This window comes from Phocoena sinus, chromosome 2, assembly GCF_008692025.1.
Source record: "Phocoena sinus isolate mPhoSin1 chromosome 2, mPhoSin1.pri, whole genome shotgun sequence".
NCBI lineage: Eukaryota > Metazoa > Chordata > Mammalia > Artiodactyla > Phocoenidae > Phocoena > Phocoena sinus.
Window position 1 is genome coordinate 20,713,886 of NC_045764.1, and position 20,524 is coordinate 20,734,409.

The window sequence follows — 20,524 nt, forward strand, 5'->3', positions numbered from 1 at the left end:
TACGGTGGCTTCTCTTGTTGCAGAGCAAGGGCTCTAGGTATGCGGGCTTCAGTAGTTGCAGCATGTGGGCTCAGTAGTTGTGGTGCACAGGCTTAGTTGTGCCTTGGCATGTGGGATCTTCCCGCACCAGGGCTTGAACCCGTGTTCCCTGTAATGGCAGGCAGATTCTTAACCACTGTGACACTAGGGAAGTCCCGGGCCACTGGCTTTGCTTTGGGGGTGATCAGCTCTGCCTAACTGCCTCTTGGCTCAAGCATTGCTGGGTTATGCAGCAGGTTCCAGGTGTTCTTGCAGCTCTTTATTTCACATGGGGCTGGGGGCCGTACTCTGCAGCATGTGAGTTATGACTTAGCTCTCCTGCCTGGGTGGGACTGGGTGGGCCCACTTCAGGCAATTCCCAGATTTTTCCCAAACAAGCTTTCTGGTGAGGGGATGCAGGGGCTAGGAGCCATCCTCCACAGCAGGTGGGGCTGACTCAGCTCTTCTGCCTGGGTGTGAGCAGACCAGCCTCCAGGGCCTGCAAAGCTCACATGAGGACCTGAATCAGGCAGACCTGCACCTTGCTGAGTTCTCTGGTCACACTGCACCACCACCTTGGTTTTGCAGGTGAGCAAAGCCACAGGTAGGGACTACTACTTAGGTTCTGCGGGTAGGAACTTGGTCTGCCAAGGTCCAAGGGCTGGTTGCTGGAACCCCCTCCCCACTTCTTCATCACGATCAGACTCCCCGTGATTGAGCCTCACGGATTCCCATGATTCCTATGGGGTGAAGCTAGAGTTGGGGCTCCCACAAAGTGACCTATTGTGCTAGGGAGGCTGGATGTCACCCCTGGGCTCTCTTTTCTCACTGGAGGAACCGGAGGCTCTGGGAAGGGCTCTTGGCATGGTGCTGTGCTGCTCTGGTCTGGGGGAGGGGCATGTGGTCCACATGTGGCTGCTTCTCCTACCCTTCTGTTGCAGTTTGTCTTATCTCTGTGGTGGTGGAGAGTGGGGTGCTGCAGCCTCACTTTGTTCCCAGGATTCTCTCAGTGGTGTCTTGCCCATGATAGTTGTTAGCTGTTCTTATAAAGGGGAGTGAAGTCAGGAATGACCTATGTCACCTTCTTGGTCATGTCACTCCTATCATATTCTTCAGTGACAGAGTCCTCAGTGTTTCCTTTTTGGTTTGTTCTAGCCAATACGTGACTGGGCTGAAGGGGATACTAGGAGTAGGGGTATGTCTAGCCCTGTAGGGGAAGATGAACCTGGAATGTGGAATACACACCCACAGTGGGATGGGAAGGTGGGAGCTGGGTGAAGAGCAAGCTTCTGGGCTTGGGACCCTGGAGCTCCAGGTGGATGTTGACTGCACCATCAGCTCTGCAGGACATTTTCTCACGCCATAGCCCCATCCTTCATTCCCGCCGAGACTCTGTCTCCCCTTACCAGTCCCCTCCCTGCCGCATTGCACTCCTTGATGGGAAGGCTCCCATTTGTTTCAGGTCATAGTTTTTTAAGTGGTGAAGTTATTGGATGGAACACATTCTGTAGACTGCTAAGAATGTGCCATAGATGGTCAGTTGGGAAACACGACTCTTGAGCACATAGGGCCACTTTGCTCAGCTCTGCCCTGGGTAGAGACGTTGGTGTTGAGAAGACTTTCCCAGCTCTTCCACCCCCATCACCCAGTGTATTTCATTCTTCTCTAGGACAGACCTTTACGCTTTAGCCAGGGAGACATTGTGTCTGAGTAGCACTGAGCTCCGTGAAGGACTAGAAGGTCTGAAACAGCTGCCATCTGTTTGTGGCTCTTCAGTACATAATCCCGTGTGGGTGCTGTGGTGACATAGTGTCCACTGCGGGGAGAGAGTGTTTTGTTTGGACCATCTGCTCTTGCTGGTTTGAAGGGTTTCTCCTTACTTGGCAGATATGCTAATCAAGACAAAGTCCTGGAGGCAGGGCCATGTATTACTTTTCTTTGCACTGCCAGCCCCTACCCGCGTGCCTCGCGTGGAGTAGTACATGACTTTTGAACAAATGAATATTAGTGGATTATGCATTATCCTTGTGGTAGCTGTTGACAAGTTGGGACACATTACTTGTATGCAAGTGCATTTCCTGGATGCCTGGAGCTACATGGCATCCTGGCAGCAGCGTGGACTGTTTGCCTTCAAGGCTGTTCTGATGACTTAGTTGTACTGTATTGCTTGTGGGCTGGCCGGGGCCCCATCCCGCTCCAGGCCCTAACTTGGCAGGCACCTGCTTCTCAGGAGTGCCTTAGCATCCAGTGCCTCTAGTCATAGTTTTCTATTGATTTGTACTCAGGTCAGTGGTCTGGTCTCTTAGATATGAAGAATATATCTAGGGACAGTCCCTAGGTATAAAATATTCCCGAGAGGGTACAAAATTTAGCTTAAGAAAAGATGACAGTAGTACTCAAGGTAGTTTGACCTAATTGCAGGAATGTTTTTCAACTCAGGACCCAGTAGCTGATTAGCTCTGTGGCAACAAAGCAGAGCCTGCGTATTTGGGGTGCACGAGCAGTTGAGTGTTCTTCCTCACCCCCGTCTGTGCCCCAGGACTCCCATAGTGGCTCCTGACTTCTGCCACCAGTTTCCACCATCCTCATCCCATCCCATAGTCAGACTTCTCTCCACAAATATTTCCTGAGTTGTCCATTTCATAAGGAATGCTTTTCCCTCCCTAGCAAGGTCACCTGCTACCTCCATCCACCCACCCATCCGTCCATCCACCAGTTCTGAACGCTGACTATACGGCAGGCACTGTGTTGAGGCACTGGGGATGCAGCAATGAATGAGACACAGTCACTTCCTTCAAAGAGCTCACAGTCTAGCTTGGGAGACAGACGTAAGCAACGTGTGAACACACAGCAAATAGTGAATGTCATGATGCGTCGCAGACGGTGAACTATGGGAACACAGAAGTGGTAGAGAGATGAGGAAAGGAGAAGGAAGGAGAGAATGATTCCAACGACAATAAATGTATGTCACGGGGCTTAGGTAAATGGTGGCCCTGTCTGAGTTCCCTTCTTCTAAAGCAGTGGTTTTTAACCTTTTGTGCTTTTAGTAACAAAATTGTATTTCTAAATAAAATTCTGCATGGACCACCAATAAATAAAACAAGCAAAAGCAGAGCACCTTTGGTTAAAGTGGGCGTGTGGTGACGTGGTCTAGCGAGCTTTCTGCTTGGCTCTATCTAGGCTTCTGAGCTCTGACCCCTGCTCTTCCCAAGGTGGTCAAAGACCTATAGGTTCTGGTTGCTACTGAGGACACAGCTTTGCCTTGGAAGGGCATAGAACCTACAGGCTTGTTACAGGCGAACCTCCAGGTGATTTTGTCATTCCCACATAGGACCTAAACTGGATGGCTGGGCTTTTCTTTTGGGTAAGAGATACCTAAGTATAATACTTAAAGGTAGGGAGGGGTGGGTTCGAGTGAGGAATCAGTTTCCTTTTCTGAGGATGGAGTTAGTTGTTGTTCCCCAAGGCTTAGGGCAGCCTAAGGGTGGGTATGCCTCTAGTGTACAGTTTCTCACGAGGGGAAAAGCCTGTCCTGGAGCTTTTTGGTGCAGAGATGTTTGCTGGAGGAGCTGCGGTTTCTGGTCAGACCTTGTCCATAGTTGTCCAAGGAACCCAGGGAGAACTGTGGGGCTCTCTGGGGATGGCTGAGTGCATACCTAGCAGGAAAAAGTAATAGACCAGGCCAGTGGAGGGGAGCTTAGCCCACCATGTCGGTAGATACGAACACTGCTACTAACTGGTTGACCTTAGTGAATACTTACAATGTGATGGATCCTCATCTCGGCGTTTTTTAAGTATTGGCTTTAGTTAATCCTCATAACAACCCCTTGCAGTAGGTATTATTCTTATGCCCGTTTTGCCAACGAGGAAATTAAGGCACTGAGAGGTTACATGGGTGATGAGTGCTAGAGCTGGCATTCCAACTGAGGCAGCGTGGCTCCAGAGAGTATGCCTAAGTATTGAATACTTTCCCTACCTTTAGCACCAGCTTCGCGATTGAGGGGTCATCTAGCGTCTCAAAGCTGGGGACTTTTATATGGGGCTTTGATCAGTTGCAGAACACATACTATGTCTTTTATATTTTTGTATGCAATATACATATTTATATATTTTTTATTTTTAAAAATATCCTTCAGATGTGGGCAGGCATAAGTTGGTGCCAGGCAGCTTCACTGCCAGTAGCGAAAGGTTCAAAGAAATGGTGCATTCCCCCTAAAGCAGCTCCCGCCTGAGAGACCCTCAGACCCTCAAGCTGTGGCTCTGAGCTGGACTCCCAGCACGCAGCCCCCGGCTGGTGAGTTCCGGAGTGGGGGACGATGGAATCGGGGCTGCAGACCTGAGAGCGGAGTATGTCGGTGTTCATCCTTTCTTCCCTGAGGCTCAGAGCTCTTCTTCCCATTATTGCCTCAGATGTGTCCTTTTTCATAAAGAGGATTCTTTCTAGCAATGTGACTGATGCTCAAGGTAAGCCCACCAACTCTTCAACACCCGAGCCCAGTTCATGTAGACCAGTGGTTTTAACCTTTTTTAAAACAGAACCTCTACTCCAACCTCAAACTGCATGGGCTCCAGTAAGCACGTCTATCTCGACCCTTTCATTTTGCTACCCTTGGCTATTTCTCTGATCTCTCACTAGAAGTTTTTGGTTTGATGACAAATATATGAGTAGGAGGTTTGGGGTGGGGGGAGGCAGAGACTGGACGAAGAATTTTGGATTATCTGGGGATTTTCATTAACTGTATCTCCCTGTCCCTCGCTATCAGGGATGACTAAGATTTGTTTTATAAAGGATTAGGATGCCTGTGCCGTTTTGCAAGTAGAAGTTTACAACTTTTTCTTCAAATCAAACATCAAGCAAGAAAAACTAATTAACATAAAACCTCAAAGCAAAAAAATCTAACAGGAAATGCCATTCTGTTCAGACTTATGGCCTATAGGAAAAATTTCAAAAATATTCCTTCAAAAGACCAAGCAGCAGGCCTCCCATATAAGCTTTGCAACTGTTACAGGATGTCTCTCACATATAGCTTTGAAATTTTACCCTTCTCATCCTGAGTGATCAAACCCCTTCTCTTGCTTTCGCTCGTTTTGCAGTCCTGAATAGACCCGCCATTGCTCTCCAGCAGGGTACGGTTCTAGTGTCATCTCATTTTGGAAAAACTTTGGTGCAGACCAGCATTATTCTTCGATCTGCCTTTCTTTTTCGTCCCCTTTCTTTTGAGCCTAAAGAGATCGATCGCATTTAGAAAGGCAGTTGGGTTTTCTAGGTTAGGGCAGATTCTGGACGCTTTCCAGGTGTCTTTTGGTGGCGAAGGGACTGCTCTCTTCTGCCGCCCTCAGCGCCTGGGTAGAGATTTGCCAGGGCCACCAGTAAGGGCATGATTTTCCAGATGACTCTCGCTAAAATGCACCAGGAAGAACTTCCCCCCACTCCATTTTGTTTCCAAAGTCAATTTATTGAATATTAAGTCATAAAGCCAGTGATTATAATTTTAATGAAAAATAACCTGTATCACTCAAGACAGAAAAGAACAAAAATGCCCCTTAGAAACACTGCTTTGAAAAATAATGACATTAACTTTACACACAAGAATCCTTTCTTAAGCTTTATTTAAGAAATCGAGTACTATATAGTTCAATATATATAAGACACATCCAGTATTGTGTTCCTGATAGCAAGTGCATAGATTTTGTTAAGATATCATTTTCACTTGATATAAACGTTTCATGGTCACATGAAGATAATATTCCCAGTGATTTTGCCCAAGCATGAGAGGAGAAAACAGAACACAGCAGAAATAGTGAACTACAACAGAGATGAAAAACAAAAACAGCGAATTAGCAGAACAGTCGATTCCTGATAAGTGAATAAGCTGATTGTTTGGTCACAATGTTTTTATTCACTTATCAGGAACGATTCACAGTACGTTAATGTTCACTGTGTTTCCTAGCCTGCCAGCTAAGAGTGCCAGCCCGAGATTGCTCGTAACTGCTGTGGGCTGTGCAGATGTGTGGCTTCCATCAGCAAGGTAAACGTTGACAGGTCTGTCATTTCCCAAGGTGGTCCATGTATGGCAAGCAGATACACCTTGGTGACACTGCAGTGGTGTTTTAAGGAATCAAAAGGGAAAGTGTGAATTTAGGCAGGGACAGACTTTACAGTCTTAAGTGCTTAAGGGAACTAGCATTTTTGTCCCCTTCTTTGGAGAATTGTTGTTTTTGCAAAACAACAAAAAAATCTGGCTTTGTCTTTCCCTTCTTTTACTCATGCTGAGTATTTTGCCTTGTGCCAAATGGTGGACCTATATACTTATATGACTTAAATATTTAAAAAGTAAACACTTGCATCTTGGAAAGAATCGATCACCCTCTTTACCCCCCTTCTCCCCTCCCTCACACCCTCCCCCCCCCAAATAATAACATACAAGAAAGAAAAATCACACCCATAGCCGTCTTTTCCCACTAATGTAAGCAGTGGGTTTTCAGAGGCAAACTGATGAAGGCTCTGATGAGATTTAAAGCAGAAGTATTGGCAGGAAGTCAGCTCTCATCTGTGCAGGTTTAGAGCTGGTGGAAGTTACTTCACTGAGGTGTTCGGCCTATGGGGGAAAGAGCCTCCTTCCCTCCGCCTCACCCGGCCCCTCTGTTGTTGAGCCGACTGGAAAAGACAGTCTCTAGGGGTCAGAGGGGCTGCCGAAACCGGAGGGTGGGGAGCCTGAGCACCTGCAGGGAAAATCTCCTTGGCGGCCAGAGGAAGGCTGCCGGTGCTGGGTGGCCTGAGTTGGACAGAGCTTGTGCGTCTGAAGAGTTGGAGGGAGAGATCAGAGCAGACGTCAGTGGAATCTTGTAAGAGCACTTGGAGAGCAGTCAGATTCCTGAGCAGAAGAGATGGGCAGAAGAGGGAGGAGGGCCTGTGGCTTCAGCTTTCGAGGGCTGTTACAAGGAATGGTTTTCTTCTCTAGTTCTCTTTTTGCTAGCTGGGGTTGGGGCGATCGTGGGGGACAAGGCTTTTTACAAAATATACACTCATTCCGGAAGGAGTGTGTGGATGCATATGGCCTTCTTGGCTTTCATTTGGAAACGGATGGTATAGTGTGAAGACTTGGGCATGAGAAACTTTACCTCTTCCCCCTCCCATCCCACCAGACTGAGTAGAGCTTCCATTTGAGCCCTTGCAAGTATTTCTTTTCTCTTCCACTGGTTTTAATAATTAAAGCTGCTCCTGGATTCAGTTAGCTCTAAAAATAAATAATTTAAATTACTTTTCTATACATATCTATCTATTGATTGATGGCAACGCACAGATTTAAATTTAACACCTTTCACATCTATTCACCAGGTAAGTTAAGTTTATTTTTTCTTCCCTTGAGAGCTCACCTCTTTCTTTTAAAAAATGTGACTGGTTTCTGAGAAGAGTTTGACGGTGATGATATGGACTCGTGGGTAGGCAGAGGAAGCCCCAGCTCTGCTGCTTCCCTTGTGAAGGTTATGCAGCAAAGCAGAGCCATTGTTAATGCGTGTTAAGAACTGCATACACATACCCGAGGGAAGGGGAGAGAGAAAGTGAAACGTACCAGTGTGGTGAGAAGACCAGATCAGGTCTTGGCAAATCCAACTCTGTAGGTGGACCACAGAAATAAGTATAAATCTTGGAAGCAGTGGTTAAAATAGGCTGTTGTACATAAATTAGAGGTGGCTGGTGTGTAGTTTCCCCCCCTTCCCCAAATCAGATATTCACTTAGGTGGAATCGACTGTATCTTATTACACAACATATAGAAAAAAAAACATACGTGAAACAGTGAGGTGTGTAGATGTATCACCAACATATAATGACTACCAACAATACAACACTCAGAGAGAGAAACAAGTATTAGGAAAATGGTTTAATATTGGAGACAGAAGCAAAAAACTGCATCACACAATAACATACGTTACAAAAATAAGTCTGACTGTTTCAACTACACGGTTATGTTCACAATGAGGACAGAAGAATCAGAAAAAACTTTGATCTAAACAGCAAAAAAGCAAACCCCTAAAGTTTTAACTAATACATTTATCCACTTAAAGTGACTGAGTACTTCTAAATCTAATTACCTTATCGTGTAACTGCACAATACAGAATAAAAAGTGAAACTTACCGCTGTATTTTAAGACAAAATTCTAATGCTAGATATAAGCAAAGGGAAAAAAGAAATCGAGCCAAAGTTTTTAATTCTCAAAAGAAAAGCAACTTTCTTTCTATCAACCAGAAATCAAACTTGAAATCAGTCATTGTCAGGGGGCCCACTAGAGTAAGCCACAAAAATTTCCATTTTTTTTTTTAATCTCCAGTATAAAAAGTTCCACTGGTACAAAATGCATTAAGTACAATCAGTTGTAGAAATAGGAAAGCCTGCGTATTTTTTTTTGGCTCAAATTCCATCAAACAACAAAATCCAAATGCATCAATAAAACAGAAACAATACTCAAATGGTCTTACAGTTTTCCACTAGGTTGCATTAACTTTGGCTTTTCTCAGACAATATTTAAAAACTATTTTGTAATTCTAAACAAAATGATATTATTAATCTACAAACAACAATTCTCACAGCACAAAAAAACACAAATACATTTTTTTGTATGACATTATTCAAAAAGGTAATGAAACTACAGGTTTTTTTAAAATTTTATTTCTTCTTGTTAATTAGCACTTAAGATAATAAAAACAGAAACAGTAAAATGAGTCCAGAGTAGCACAAGCCAAAGAACTATAACCCCTATGGTGAAAGAAAGATGAACTTGTTACGCCTTTGAGGACTGCCATTTGATCGCAATTCTCTAATTTAGTTTAAAAATGACTATTGTCTACACTTGATTTTTAAAAAAGCAGTTTCCCTGTGTGTTTGTTTGTTTTTTCTTCTGGCACAGGCCCTTCGCACCCTTGCAGCTTTTTCCTTTTGATATTAAGAGAGAAAGTGAAGAAAAGGACAACTTGTCTTTGAGGAGGGTTGTCTTTTTAGCAATGAAACATGCCCCCCCCCCCCAAAAAAAAAAAACCACTTTCCCTGTGACAGTCTGTCTTGGTTGCCTGCAGAATAAACACTCAGCTCTAAGTGCCCACCCTGAGCCTCTTGTCAAGTGCACTCAGCTCCCCTGGGGGAGATGCAGGCAGTGGGAGGAGGGCACCGGAGCGCTTCTGGCTTCGGTGAAGAAATGGGAAAAAATGGTTTAAGATTTCTGTATACTTGATAAGAGGTTCTAAATGAGACAGTCTAGGAAATTCAAATGGTGTTGCCTTGTGTTCTTATGGATGTATCTGTGTACCACCATATTATCATCTACACGAGGGAGACAAGTGCGATAACCTCTGTTATTCAGCTGTTTGCTGCAGGAAGTACAAAATAGCCCTCGAAGGATGAAGGAAGGCCCCAGCAGTAGTAAACACGTGTGAGGATAATACAGATCATTTCATTGTAAGTGCATGTGCTATAAGAAGGAAACTTTTTTTTTTTTTGCATCACTATTAGAGGCTAGTCCTTTCCATCCCAGGGCTATCACATCCACACACATATTAAACCAAACAGGGTGGTGAGCGGGGGAAAAGGAGGAAGGAAATGGAGCCAGCAGTTTCTGAACTCCATCAGAGAGACAAAGAAGCTTCCAGAAAGGCAGGAGTGTGTTTTGGGACTGTGGGGATGACTTTGGGGTTTGTCAGGACAGCAAGAGACCTGCTCACATGAAGTGCAAGTCAAAGAAATATGGCGCTTTAGAAAGTGGCAGCAGGAACGGGTGCTAGGTATATTTGGTCAGTAACTGTGATGAACTGAGTTTGCCTTTGATGGTCAGTCCCCTTTAGATGCATTCAATTCAAAAGAAACAAAAAGGCAGGGAAAAGGATTGTCAACTTCTAACTCCAGACACCTGGCTTATTCAGAGGTATCCACTGCACAATGGCTGGTAAGAAACAAAACCAAAAATCCCTCAAAAGACTACCCCATCATCACAAAGCCATTTAACTGGAAGGTATATGAAATTATTCTAAACTGGAACATACCACTAACCTGATCTCAAAAGCATATTGAATTTAAGGTTTATTTAGTTGCTTGACTAGCTACTGTTCCCCTCAGAAGGTTTATCCAGTAAGTCTTTTTAAAGTGTTATTTTTTTCCTTTCTTTTGGCTCTCAACCAAAGGATAAAGTAGTAGTAAAGACAGAAACAACTCAAAGATATATGCAGAAAAAAAACTCCAAATTAGAAACACCCCGAAACAAATGAAAATGATGACAGCATAAAAAGTTAACATTCCAGATAGCGCTGGGTAGAAAGGGTTAAAAGTTCAAAACTTTCTCACCTTAGAGGTTTCCATATATCATGAAGAAAATACATTGTGAGGTTGCCGTCACAGCATTGATGTTCAGAGTGGTTAAAAAAGTGAGACATGGGCACTTATACAATGTCTTACAAAAAACATCATAGAGAAATAACAAACAATAACAATTTCAGGCAACAAGACCACAGGATAGCAAGTTAACAAACTTTTTAACCTCTTTTTTTTGTTGTTTTTTAAATATTAGGGATTTATACAAAACACATAATAAAATACCCATGTTATCAAATTACTTCTCACAAGAAACACACTGAAGCTCTAGGAAGGAAGTACCTTTGGAATTTGGCACTATATATTTTCACTTTTTTTCTTTAAAAGAAAAAAAAAATCACATTTTGCTGAACACAAACACATCTAAATAGTCCACAAAAAAAAAAAAAAGACATCAATGCTTTACAAGCCAACACAAAACTTACTCTGGAATAGGTTTTCTTTTTTCCCTCACATGAAATTTTTTGTAAGCAAACAACTTTTTTTTGAAATTCTTTTTTGTTTTAAGTAAACCAATTCTGAACTTGTCTTATCAACAAAGAACATTAAGACCATAAGACTCATGATGAAACCACAACTTAATTCACAGAAGCACCAACGTTAACACAGTTTACAGTAACCTTTCTCCTGTACATTGAAACAGTATAAAATATAGGTAATTTCATGTGCATTAAACCATGGATTGTCTAACTGTGAGTCAGTTCAGCAAAAGGTGACACAAGTAGGTAGCATTTGCCCCAAAACAGGGTAAATATTTTTCTTATACTAATCTACAAAAAGTGGTTCTATATATATATCTTAATGAGAAAGTGAGCCACCTAAAATGGCCTTATCAAAAAACTTTACACTGCCTGAAAAATGTAAAAACTATTACAGACCTCTAGAGACTTAAAATCAGACAGTTTTTTTCTCAAACTGTTTTTGGAAGTAGTCTGTTAGAAACCAACATTCTGTGTCCCTGGACACATATTGCTATTGTTACCAGTGACCGGGAAGAATGCCAATCCCTGTATAATACTTTCAAGTCTGTTTTATGAAAAGAAAAGAAAAAAAAAAAAGAAACATTTTTGCCACAGGTTTTTTCCTATTATTAATTTGTGTAATAATAAATTTCAGTCTTGCATGAATGCAGCAATGTTTTTCACATTGACTTCCCAGAATTCATAGCTAGATGAGGTCACATGCAAATTTCAAAGGTCAAACTAGATCAAAGGTCAGTAGGAGAACCAAATATGATGTGAGGTCAGAAAGACATCAGAAACAATGACGGGACGATGAAACTTTTTTTTGAGACGCCACAGGGACATGCTAGGCAAACGGTGAACTAACGGGCATGAAGATGTCTAGGGAGAAAACAGGGAGAGTAAAAAGTTACACAGAATCTACGCAGCAGCAACAAAATCACTCTTCAGGGTGCAGGAGAAAAACTAATGCAAATTTTAGGTCATTAGGGAGTCTACGAGCCATCCACGTAATTTGCATTTCTTACACTCTTTATCCACAGCACAAAGGAACCCAAGAGAATCCATCCGGAGAGGGAGAGGGGATGGATTCTGGGCGTTTTGGGGTGAGGGGCTGGCAAAGGATGGGGAGAGGGTCCAGTTTCAACGAATGTAACAGATGGGGAAAGTCAGACGACTGAACTGTAAACTAGATAATGGCAGTTACGAACAAAATCATCAGACAGATACAGACACCGAGAGGATAAAGCATGGACTTGAGGCCTAGGGTTCAACGGTGAAAAAAAGCCCATTCCTAGAACGATTCCTCTAGAGACTACTTCAGAAGGATCTGGCTAGCACAGAGAGCTGCTCTTTAGGTACCCAATAAGTTAACAATAGGCAATAAATAACTTCCATTATTTCTGAGGCAGTAAAAATTTTGTACAAAAATAGAAATGCTTTTTTTACAAATAAAATTTACAGGCCTGTGGCTTTCTTTTTATGTAGTATTTATGTATTACTTATTTATTATTAAATTTATCTTTCAAGAAACATCAAGTATTTTCACTCATTTTTAATTTTTAAACCCTGTAGCTTTAAGAAACAGATCTCTAAATCTTTTTTTACATTAATCCTTTCTAAAAACTAAAATAAAACAATAACAAAATAGACAACCAGTGTAATAATCTGACCAATAAATGTCATGTTTCTTTGAACACTAAAATAAAATCCTACTTATTAAAACAAACCAAATGTAGTGGAAAGACATTTTGTATTGTTTTTAAGTGCTTCTCCTGGCTTTTCTCTCGCGCTAGGCCACCGCCTTACCCTCTATGAACAGCTGGCGCCCCTCTGCGGGGTGGGCGCGGGCAGGAGGGGCGAATTCTCCAGGCAGTGCTCTGGGGCACAGGGTTGGGGGAGGGGGGGTGGGGTGGGTCTCAGAGTTAGAATTGCACGTTAGCCTTTGTTTGCCTTTTAAGTTGTTAAGATGTCATTTATTGTGTATGTGTTTTTCTTTAAAAAAGCAAAAAACAAAAAAGGTAAAAGGAGATTCAAATTGCAAAACAAAGGAGAATACAGTGGTACAAGTGGAGGAGGAGTTTACTCGATAGAAACAAGGTAGCCGAGTTTATGGCGAACTGGGTAGGGGGCCTGGGAGGGGGTAATGGAGGCCTTATTGTAAAAATAACCGTCTCTCTTGGTAAAAGTTGGCAATGTGGTCCTCCTCTGCCTTTCCTGTTGAGCCCAGGCTGGCTCGTGGGACTTACCCTAAGAAAGCTAAAATAAGAGCAGGGAGCCTCTGGGGTTAGGATCAGTAAGGTTTGCTGTCGTTTTTGGAGCGCTTCAGCTGGACCTTCAAGCGTTTCATGCCAATCTGAAAGCCATTCATAGCCTGGATAGCAGCTTGCGCAGACACGGGATTGTCGTAGCTAACAAAACCTGGAAGACACAAGCGGAGGGAGGGCGGGAATCAAGATGGAGAGGCAGGGGAGCAAAGGAGGGTGGCTGCAGATGCTAGGTGACACGTGCCCAGCCTGCGGTCTCGGGTCAGCTCTACTCAATTCACGGACTACAGGTCATGTTTTAGGGGCAACACTGGAAACATCCACTGAGAAGCGGTGGAGAAGCTGGCTGGACGGCTAACTTGCTATCCTCTGCAGAAGGCTAAAATCTCAAACATTGAGTCAATTTAGTCTGTTTACTGATTTCAGTCAAACCTGTTTGTGTTTAAAGTCCCTTAGAATCCCGAACGAGCCTCCAATACATCAGTAAGTGCTGCTCCTAGAAGCAGTGGTACAAATATTCTAGGTCTCCAGGGGCCCCCAGAGGCTCACATGCCCCAACCAGGTGAGGTTTAAAAGCAGGATAATTGAGGGAAGGGCTGCATAACCGGTATGCCGCCCAAGACCCTGACTGTTTCCATTCCAATTCTCCATGTATACAGGACGGGGTCAGTTGGTGAATTAACTCTAGAATAATCTGTACTTCATTTTTACCACTTGGAGCTGTTACTGAGAGGAACCTAGGGGCCCAGGGGAAATGCTGTGCCCGTTCTCCTTATCTCAACCTCCATTTTCAAAGCTCCCGTGAATTCAGCGGAATGGAAATTGCTACCTTGTATCCCCAGCTGTCCTGGAGAATAAACAGTCTAAACAGCTCAGGGCTTCACAGCCATCCTGACGTACTTCCCCCACCACCTTTCTCTGTACCAACACTCAGACGCTTCTGAGGACCACCCAGGCTCTGCCAAAACCCAGAAACAGAATTCTGACCACGTGGTTTTGTTTCAGCACTGGGGGCAGGGATTACATGCAAAAGTTTCTTAAGTGTTGTCCCTACTTACTTTTGTTGTTTGTTGAAAGCAAGTTATACTGATTAGATTTCAGCTCTGACCATCCACTGTTCAGAAGGTTTTATACCAAGTTCTCCATCTATCTACTATTAAAGTATAAAGCTAAGGAGAACATTCCTTTACAAATTAGAGGAGGAAGAAAGGGACATAAATATACCTTTAGCAGAGTTCTCAGCTGATAAAAATAGGCATACAGTATAAGCAGAATAGCTTCTCATAGGCTGCCTGTATGCAAAATGGTGGTTTAGATTTTTATTAAATTTAAATTCCCAATAAATGTGATCTTGAATCTAAGATTTTTGCTGATTTTCTCCTTTCCTTCTACGTCTTATCCAGAGATAGCAAGATGATTGAAGAATGGAAATGGGTCAAGGGCAAAGTGGATAACAAAACCTGGCCAAGAGCTTAGGATGAAGAATAGGGTACCACGTTATAACCAGCAAACCTGGGACCCCAGGAAGTTAGGCTGTCTCACCGAGACGCCTACATATGGGATGTTACAGCTTTTTAATAAAAACTGAAAACATAGTGCATAACACTAAATACAAACTGTCTGATGCATTATTACGAACACAGTGGTGAAGTAGTTTGGGGGCTGATATAATCTCTTTTCTAGACGGTAAATATTTTCTCAAAATCAAACCATGAACTACAATCCTTTTTCTAATCTCCAGATAAGCTCAGGACATTGTTTAGCGATGAAGACTATAAATGTCTGGCTCACAAGCCTTGTTCAGGGAAGCTCCCAATGGGGAGCCCTTACTGAGACATGCACACAGCCTATGTAACAACTTACTTTCCATTTCGCTCTCTCGTGAACCATTACAAGGGCGTTTATATACCTGTAATGGGTTCAGGCTAACAGCCTTTCCACTTGGATAGAAACAGTGACTTGAAATGGCTGACACGCTAATTCCCCCAACAACAGAGGCTTCAGACTTTCCTGGGTGACAGCACGGAAATCAGAAGGACGTCACGCGAGTGGAGTTTCAGAAGCCAGAGCACTCTCTTCAGACTGGCCACCCGTCGCCAGTCAGCCGGGCGCCAAGTCTGAGTTTGTGCCTCTGCAGGAGCCATCCCCACCTTTCCTTTTCACCGTGCCCACTTCTATTTGTTCTCCTCTGCCCAGATCTGTTCTACTTTATCTTGTTTTGTGCTACTCTTAGCACCTATGACCAATGTGAGTCATTAAATCGGAGGAGTGATTAAAGCAAATGTTACATCTCAAACTGGGCCAGAACTTGCCAAGTTAGAAGTATATACTCTGAACATTCTAGCCTCTAAACTACTTTGGGGAACACAAAATAAAACAAGAACTAGATTTAATGAATGTCCTCCTCCTCTGTAAAACATTAGGGCATGCAGTGAGCCTGCCGTACTCTCTCAGGGAGCGAAAACGCCCCAGGGAGCCAGAGTCCAGGCTGCTTGAGGAAGGAGACCGTGACAGCTCGGGCCACCGAGGAGCTGGGATGTCCAGTGTTCTGAGAACACCTGCATCGCCTGCGCTCTCCACCCACTCAGGCAGCCACTGCGGATCCCAGCATCCCAGCACACCACAGCACTTCATGTCACCATGAGCTAAACCAGCCACCGTCCCTGGGCTCCCGGAGCTGCTGTGTTGGGCGTGGCCTGAGCACACCCCTACTGTGAAGGTGTGTGCATTGATGAGTGTGTTTTTATGTACATCCAGATGCTGAACGATGAGCCCCCAGTACAGTGTGCTGCCTACACCCACAGGGTCTGAGTCCTGGTGGACCTGGAAGGGTATGGAGTTTGTGGCAAAGTGTCTGCAGTGCCATTCTGTATCAGGAGTCTCAACTACACTACAGTCTGTAAACTCCTTCCATCCGGTGAAGCCTGTGGTTCAAACTGGGGGCCCAAAGAGACTGTTGCTGGTCAACTATGGAAGGTGATTAGTTATAGGCAGTAAGGCCCTTGAGTATAGAGCACTACCTACTACTATACAGGCATTTAATTTCCCAGATCTGTCCTTTCTCCCAGGTCTTTTCTGCCTTTTTGATGAGATGACTTGACCCAGTCTGCTTACATGGACCCAGACGACCTGGAACCACCACACACACTGAAGGCCCTGTCCCGGCATCTAAAATACTGGCCATTACATTTGCCTTCCCATGACCCCTTGCTGGCCGTGCACTGTGTGTTCTAGCTGGGTTCTCTCGCATACCAAAGGGCCATTACATTTGCCTTCCCATGACCCCTTGCTGGCCGTGCACTGTGTATTCTAGCTGGCTTCTCTCGCATACCAAAGCACTTGCTCAGATTGGTCTGTTTGTCAATGAAGACTTTAGCAGAGATAACATTTCCAAAAGGCATGAACATCTGCAGGATGTCCTGGTCTCCAAACTCCTGTGGAAGGTGGTAAATAAAGAGGTTTGCACCCTCTGGACCTAAAGAGGGGGGAAAAAAAAAAAATCAGAGTAAGGTATTCTGCACTTCTTAGTTCCCAAAGCCTCTTCTCAGGAATGCTTTAACAACAGATGGGCTAAGCACGTGGCTTTCCCTCATACAGAGATGGATACAAGTCCAGTGCTGGTATGTCTTTTAGGACAGGAGTCGTCCTTCACATTTTCCTGACTTCCAAAGAGACACCGGTTAAGAATGGCTTCCTTTTCATCTATAAGCTGTGGGTCACGTTTGCTTACTGCGCGTGAGCACGTATCTTCAGTCTTCCCGGGCGTGAAGGTGGCAGACGAGGGGGAGAGTCGGGGAGGAGAATGCAGGCGTGGGTTTTTCCCACGTGGCCATGTTTTATAGTACGTAGTATATATTCTCTCTTGGATACAGTGTCCTGTGTATTCTAAGCAAATTGCAGCGATTTAGAAGTAATGAATATAGCAGTAATGCTGCTTGGATTTCTCAATCATTTACCTAATTATCCATCCAGTTCTGATTTGGCAGATCTCTTAACACACAGTCTAATAATCATCTTTCTTAGAAATGACTGGCAATGAGTCAAGGCGGGAAAAAGTAGGTGCTAGAGTTTCACAACTGTGATCGGAATGACACCACTGGGAATTAGCCTTGCAGACTGAGCGCATGAGGTGCACAAGCTGGTCAGAGACTAAGCGAAGCCTGGTTCTTGGCTCTCCACCATAACTTCCAGAAATACAAGGAACGAGGACAGAGTAGGGGCGATCTTAGCTACACCAGACAGGACAGCACTCTTAAGTTCCTTTCCATTTCATTCTCCCATCTCTCTAGCCACCTGCAGGAGAACCAGCTGCAGCTTAAAGGAAGCAGAAAGGAGGGAAACCCAGTGATTACAGCAGGTCATCACCTTCTAATATGTAACAGGTGAGAATGCTTTCCAGGTCAGAGGGTGCTTGGGGGAGTTGTAGGTCCTTCCCCAGATGGTTCTGGGGAGGCCCCAGGGCTGGACGCCTCTAGGATGTTCTGGGCATGGTGTCTGGGAGGGAAGGGAGCTCATAAAACTGGTGAAGTAGCCAAGCACCCGGTTCACGGGGCCTTGACTGACTCTCGCAGGAGAGGAACCAGGACTGCCTGCTCCACTGGGAAGCCCCAGGGGCTGGGGGGTGAGTGTCTGTTTGTATGGGCCGAAGAGAAGGAGAACTGGGGTAGAAAGAACTTCGTAAAAATAAAAGGAATAAACATCTTTGCAAAGAAAAGTCAAACCAAGTTTCTTTCCACACACACAAACACACACAGTCATAAAAGAAAAAAGTATTCTAATGAATGGGACTTTTCACAAGGAAATCTTCTTGAGGCAAATTTCTGAAGCCACAGAGATGAAGCATTTCTTTCTTATTTAAGTGTTAACATGGCCACTTTAATTTTCCGTATTACTCACAATTTCCAGGGGCATAGCCATGTTCCAGTGCAAGAGACAGTTTGTATTTAAAGGGGCACAATTACAGAGTTAGGTCCCCAGATGTTTCTTTGTTTAAAAAAAAAAAAAGACAACTCGTAAACAGTCAAAACTTAGTATGAATAGATGCAAAGCCAAAACACTGGAGGTGGGTGTTATGAGGGCCACCATGCGTGTGCGTCCCCTGCAGTTTGTCTATCAGGCAGATCTGGTACTGCCCATACTGGATATGCCTTCTAAGTAGAAGGTCCAAATGCACAAATGAGGATTAATGGGGCCCAATGGGAATTGTGAAGTCAGCTCACCTCCTGAAGCCTGGGGAGAAAATGCAATTTTAATGCGCTGTGACAGATTACTGGCCATGCCTGGGTAGTCCTGGCCTTCTCGAAAGCAGTGCATTCTGAACGTACCCAGGCCAGACAGGGGACTAAGAAAACGGGAAGAAGGTAAACCCAAGGAGGCTGTCTTTTTCCTCATCACCAAGAAATACTTGGATTTTGCAAACTGCCGAAGTCATTAACACTAAAATGAGAAAAAGGTGACTTGGTGTGGAAAACCTCTTAATATTCAGTAAAGGAGGCTACTGCCATAGACACCAAGGGTAAAGAAACAGTTTTTTGAGGATCCAACCTAGGTATCTTCCTTCTGTCTCCCTTCAGTAAAAACCTGCTGACCAACCACACATTCCTCAGGCCTCTAGTATACGCGACTAACTTGCTAGAGCTCGTTCAGTTGTATCCTTGGTCCCAGCTGGCTGGGTGTTCACGTTCATATTTCTCATGGGGCACCTGATGTAGCAGAAAGCACTGGGGGTGTCTGTATCAGACCGCCAGTTGGGATCTGGAGGCTCTACCTAATGCTGTGTGTGTGACATGACTCCTGCAAACACAGGGAGATGGGAAGGGTGTGAAAGAGCTCAGAGGATATTTAGGAATGGCAGGAAACGTGGCCAGCTTGCCTGAATTTAGATCTGTAGGGATGCCATAACCCTTCAGAAGATTTAGCTGGGGAAAATATTAAAACCATTTCTTTACAAGGCCAGACTGGTTCACTTTCCAGTCGGAAAATATATACCAGGGTACACGACTAAATACATCAAATTGACTCAACTTTCTTGATTAAAGAACAGAACTAAGGAGTAGAAAATCTAAAACTGTATTTAGTAGTGGAATACATCATGGGGTCTTTCCTTTGCTTCTCAGTATGACCTGCCTTTTAAATTATGTTTTACTTAAGCTAATGTTAAGATGGTTTAAATTTCTTAGCACAGGTTAACAGGGTGAGAAGAAGGTGATCAGAAGAGACATACGAGAAGATGGAAGATGATTTAAAAAGACCCGAACAAACCTAAAACACCATCAAGCACTAACCCATGCTGCTGGTAGCCCACATACCTAAATATAAATGATCTGGAGCGGGCAGTATTTATCTTGAACTATTTTACATTAATCCCAGAGGATTAATTATTGCACAAGCAGCGCCTAAAACTTAAGGGATAGAAATTTAGGGCAGTGAGCTGGTGTGAAGCAACTTCCGGGCCCGGACTTTCTCCTTAAGCTACTGACTTTCGAGTCTGCTGGTGACAGATGTTTTCTCAGTGACCCGGGTTATATGGTTTGCTGTGAGGCCCTGCTGGGTGAGGGAGAAGTGACCAACACTCTCTAAGACGCACGTGGGGGAACTGGCTTTTACGGTCTCTCCTGAGGACACGGTTATCTGACAGGATCCCTCCTACCACCCTCATTTGTCACCATGGTAGTCAGACCTCAGACACAGGGACCTCAATACAGGCTTTCCTTTGGGAAGCCAAGGTATTTATGACATGGGGTCTCCACACGCCTGGGGAAAATGCAGTTGTCTGAACAGTTGTGCAAGTTTTAAAAAAATCAACAGTAACAGTCACAGCTGAGAGGAAAGAGAAAGTTGAAAGAATGAAACTCAGATTTTCAACTATCTTCCTTTTTTTTGTTTTGCGGTACGCGGGCCTCTCACTGTTGTGGCCTCTCCCGTTGCGGAGCACAGGCTCCGGACGCGCAGGCTCAGCGGCCATGGCTCACGGGCCCAGCCACTCTGCGGCATGTGGGATCCTCCCAGACCGGGGCACGAACCCACGTCCCCTGCATCGGCAGGCGGACTCTCAACCACTGCGCCACCAGGGAAGCCCATGTTTTTGTTTTTTTAAAGAAAGATATTTTTCTGTTTATATGTAACAGCATTAAAAATGGAAGATAGGGCTTCCCTGGTGGCGCAGTGGTTGGGAGTCCGCCTGCCGATGCAGGGGACACGGGCTCCGGGAAGATCCCACATGCTGCGGAGCGGCTGGGCCCGTGAGCCATGGCCGCTGAGCCTGTGCTCCGCAACGGGAGAGGCCAAAACAGTGAGAGGCCCGCGTACCGCAAAACAAAAAAAAACCCCCCAAAAAACCAAAAACACATGAGTATCTGTAAAGCTGTGTCCCTTTTACTATTCCCAACTTAAAAAGAAAAACCCTTCTATTTCTTAAAG

General features: G+C 44.4%; 1 protein-coding gene across 10 annotated transcripts in view; it reads right to left on the bottom strand.

Annotated features, from left to right (window-relative positions):
• Positions 1-7,887: 7,887 nt before the first annotated feature.
• The window catches only part of CELF2 (CUGBP Elav-like family member 2), a 397,933-nt gene continuing 385,296 nt past the window's right edge, over positions 7,888-20,524 (bottom strand). For 7 of the 10 annotated variants that reach the window (XM_032621812.1, XM_032621814.1, XM_032621815.1 and 4 more), the window contains 2 exons: positions 16,437-16,580; positions 7,888-13,259 (listed from right to left, as the gene is read on the bottom strand). In XM_032621812.1, coding sequence (XP_032477703.1) covers positions 13,132-13,259; positions 16,437-16,580 — 272 coding nt within the window. In that variant the 3' untranslated portion in view covers positions 7,888-13,131. The remainder of the gene's footprint in view (positions 13,260-16,436; positions 16,581-20,524) is intronic. The other 3 variants (XM_032621822.1, XM_032621819.1, XM_032621813.1) reach the window with 1 other exon arrangement.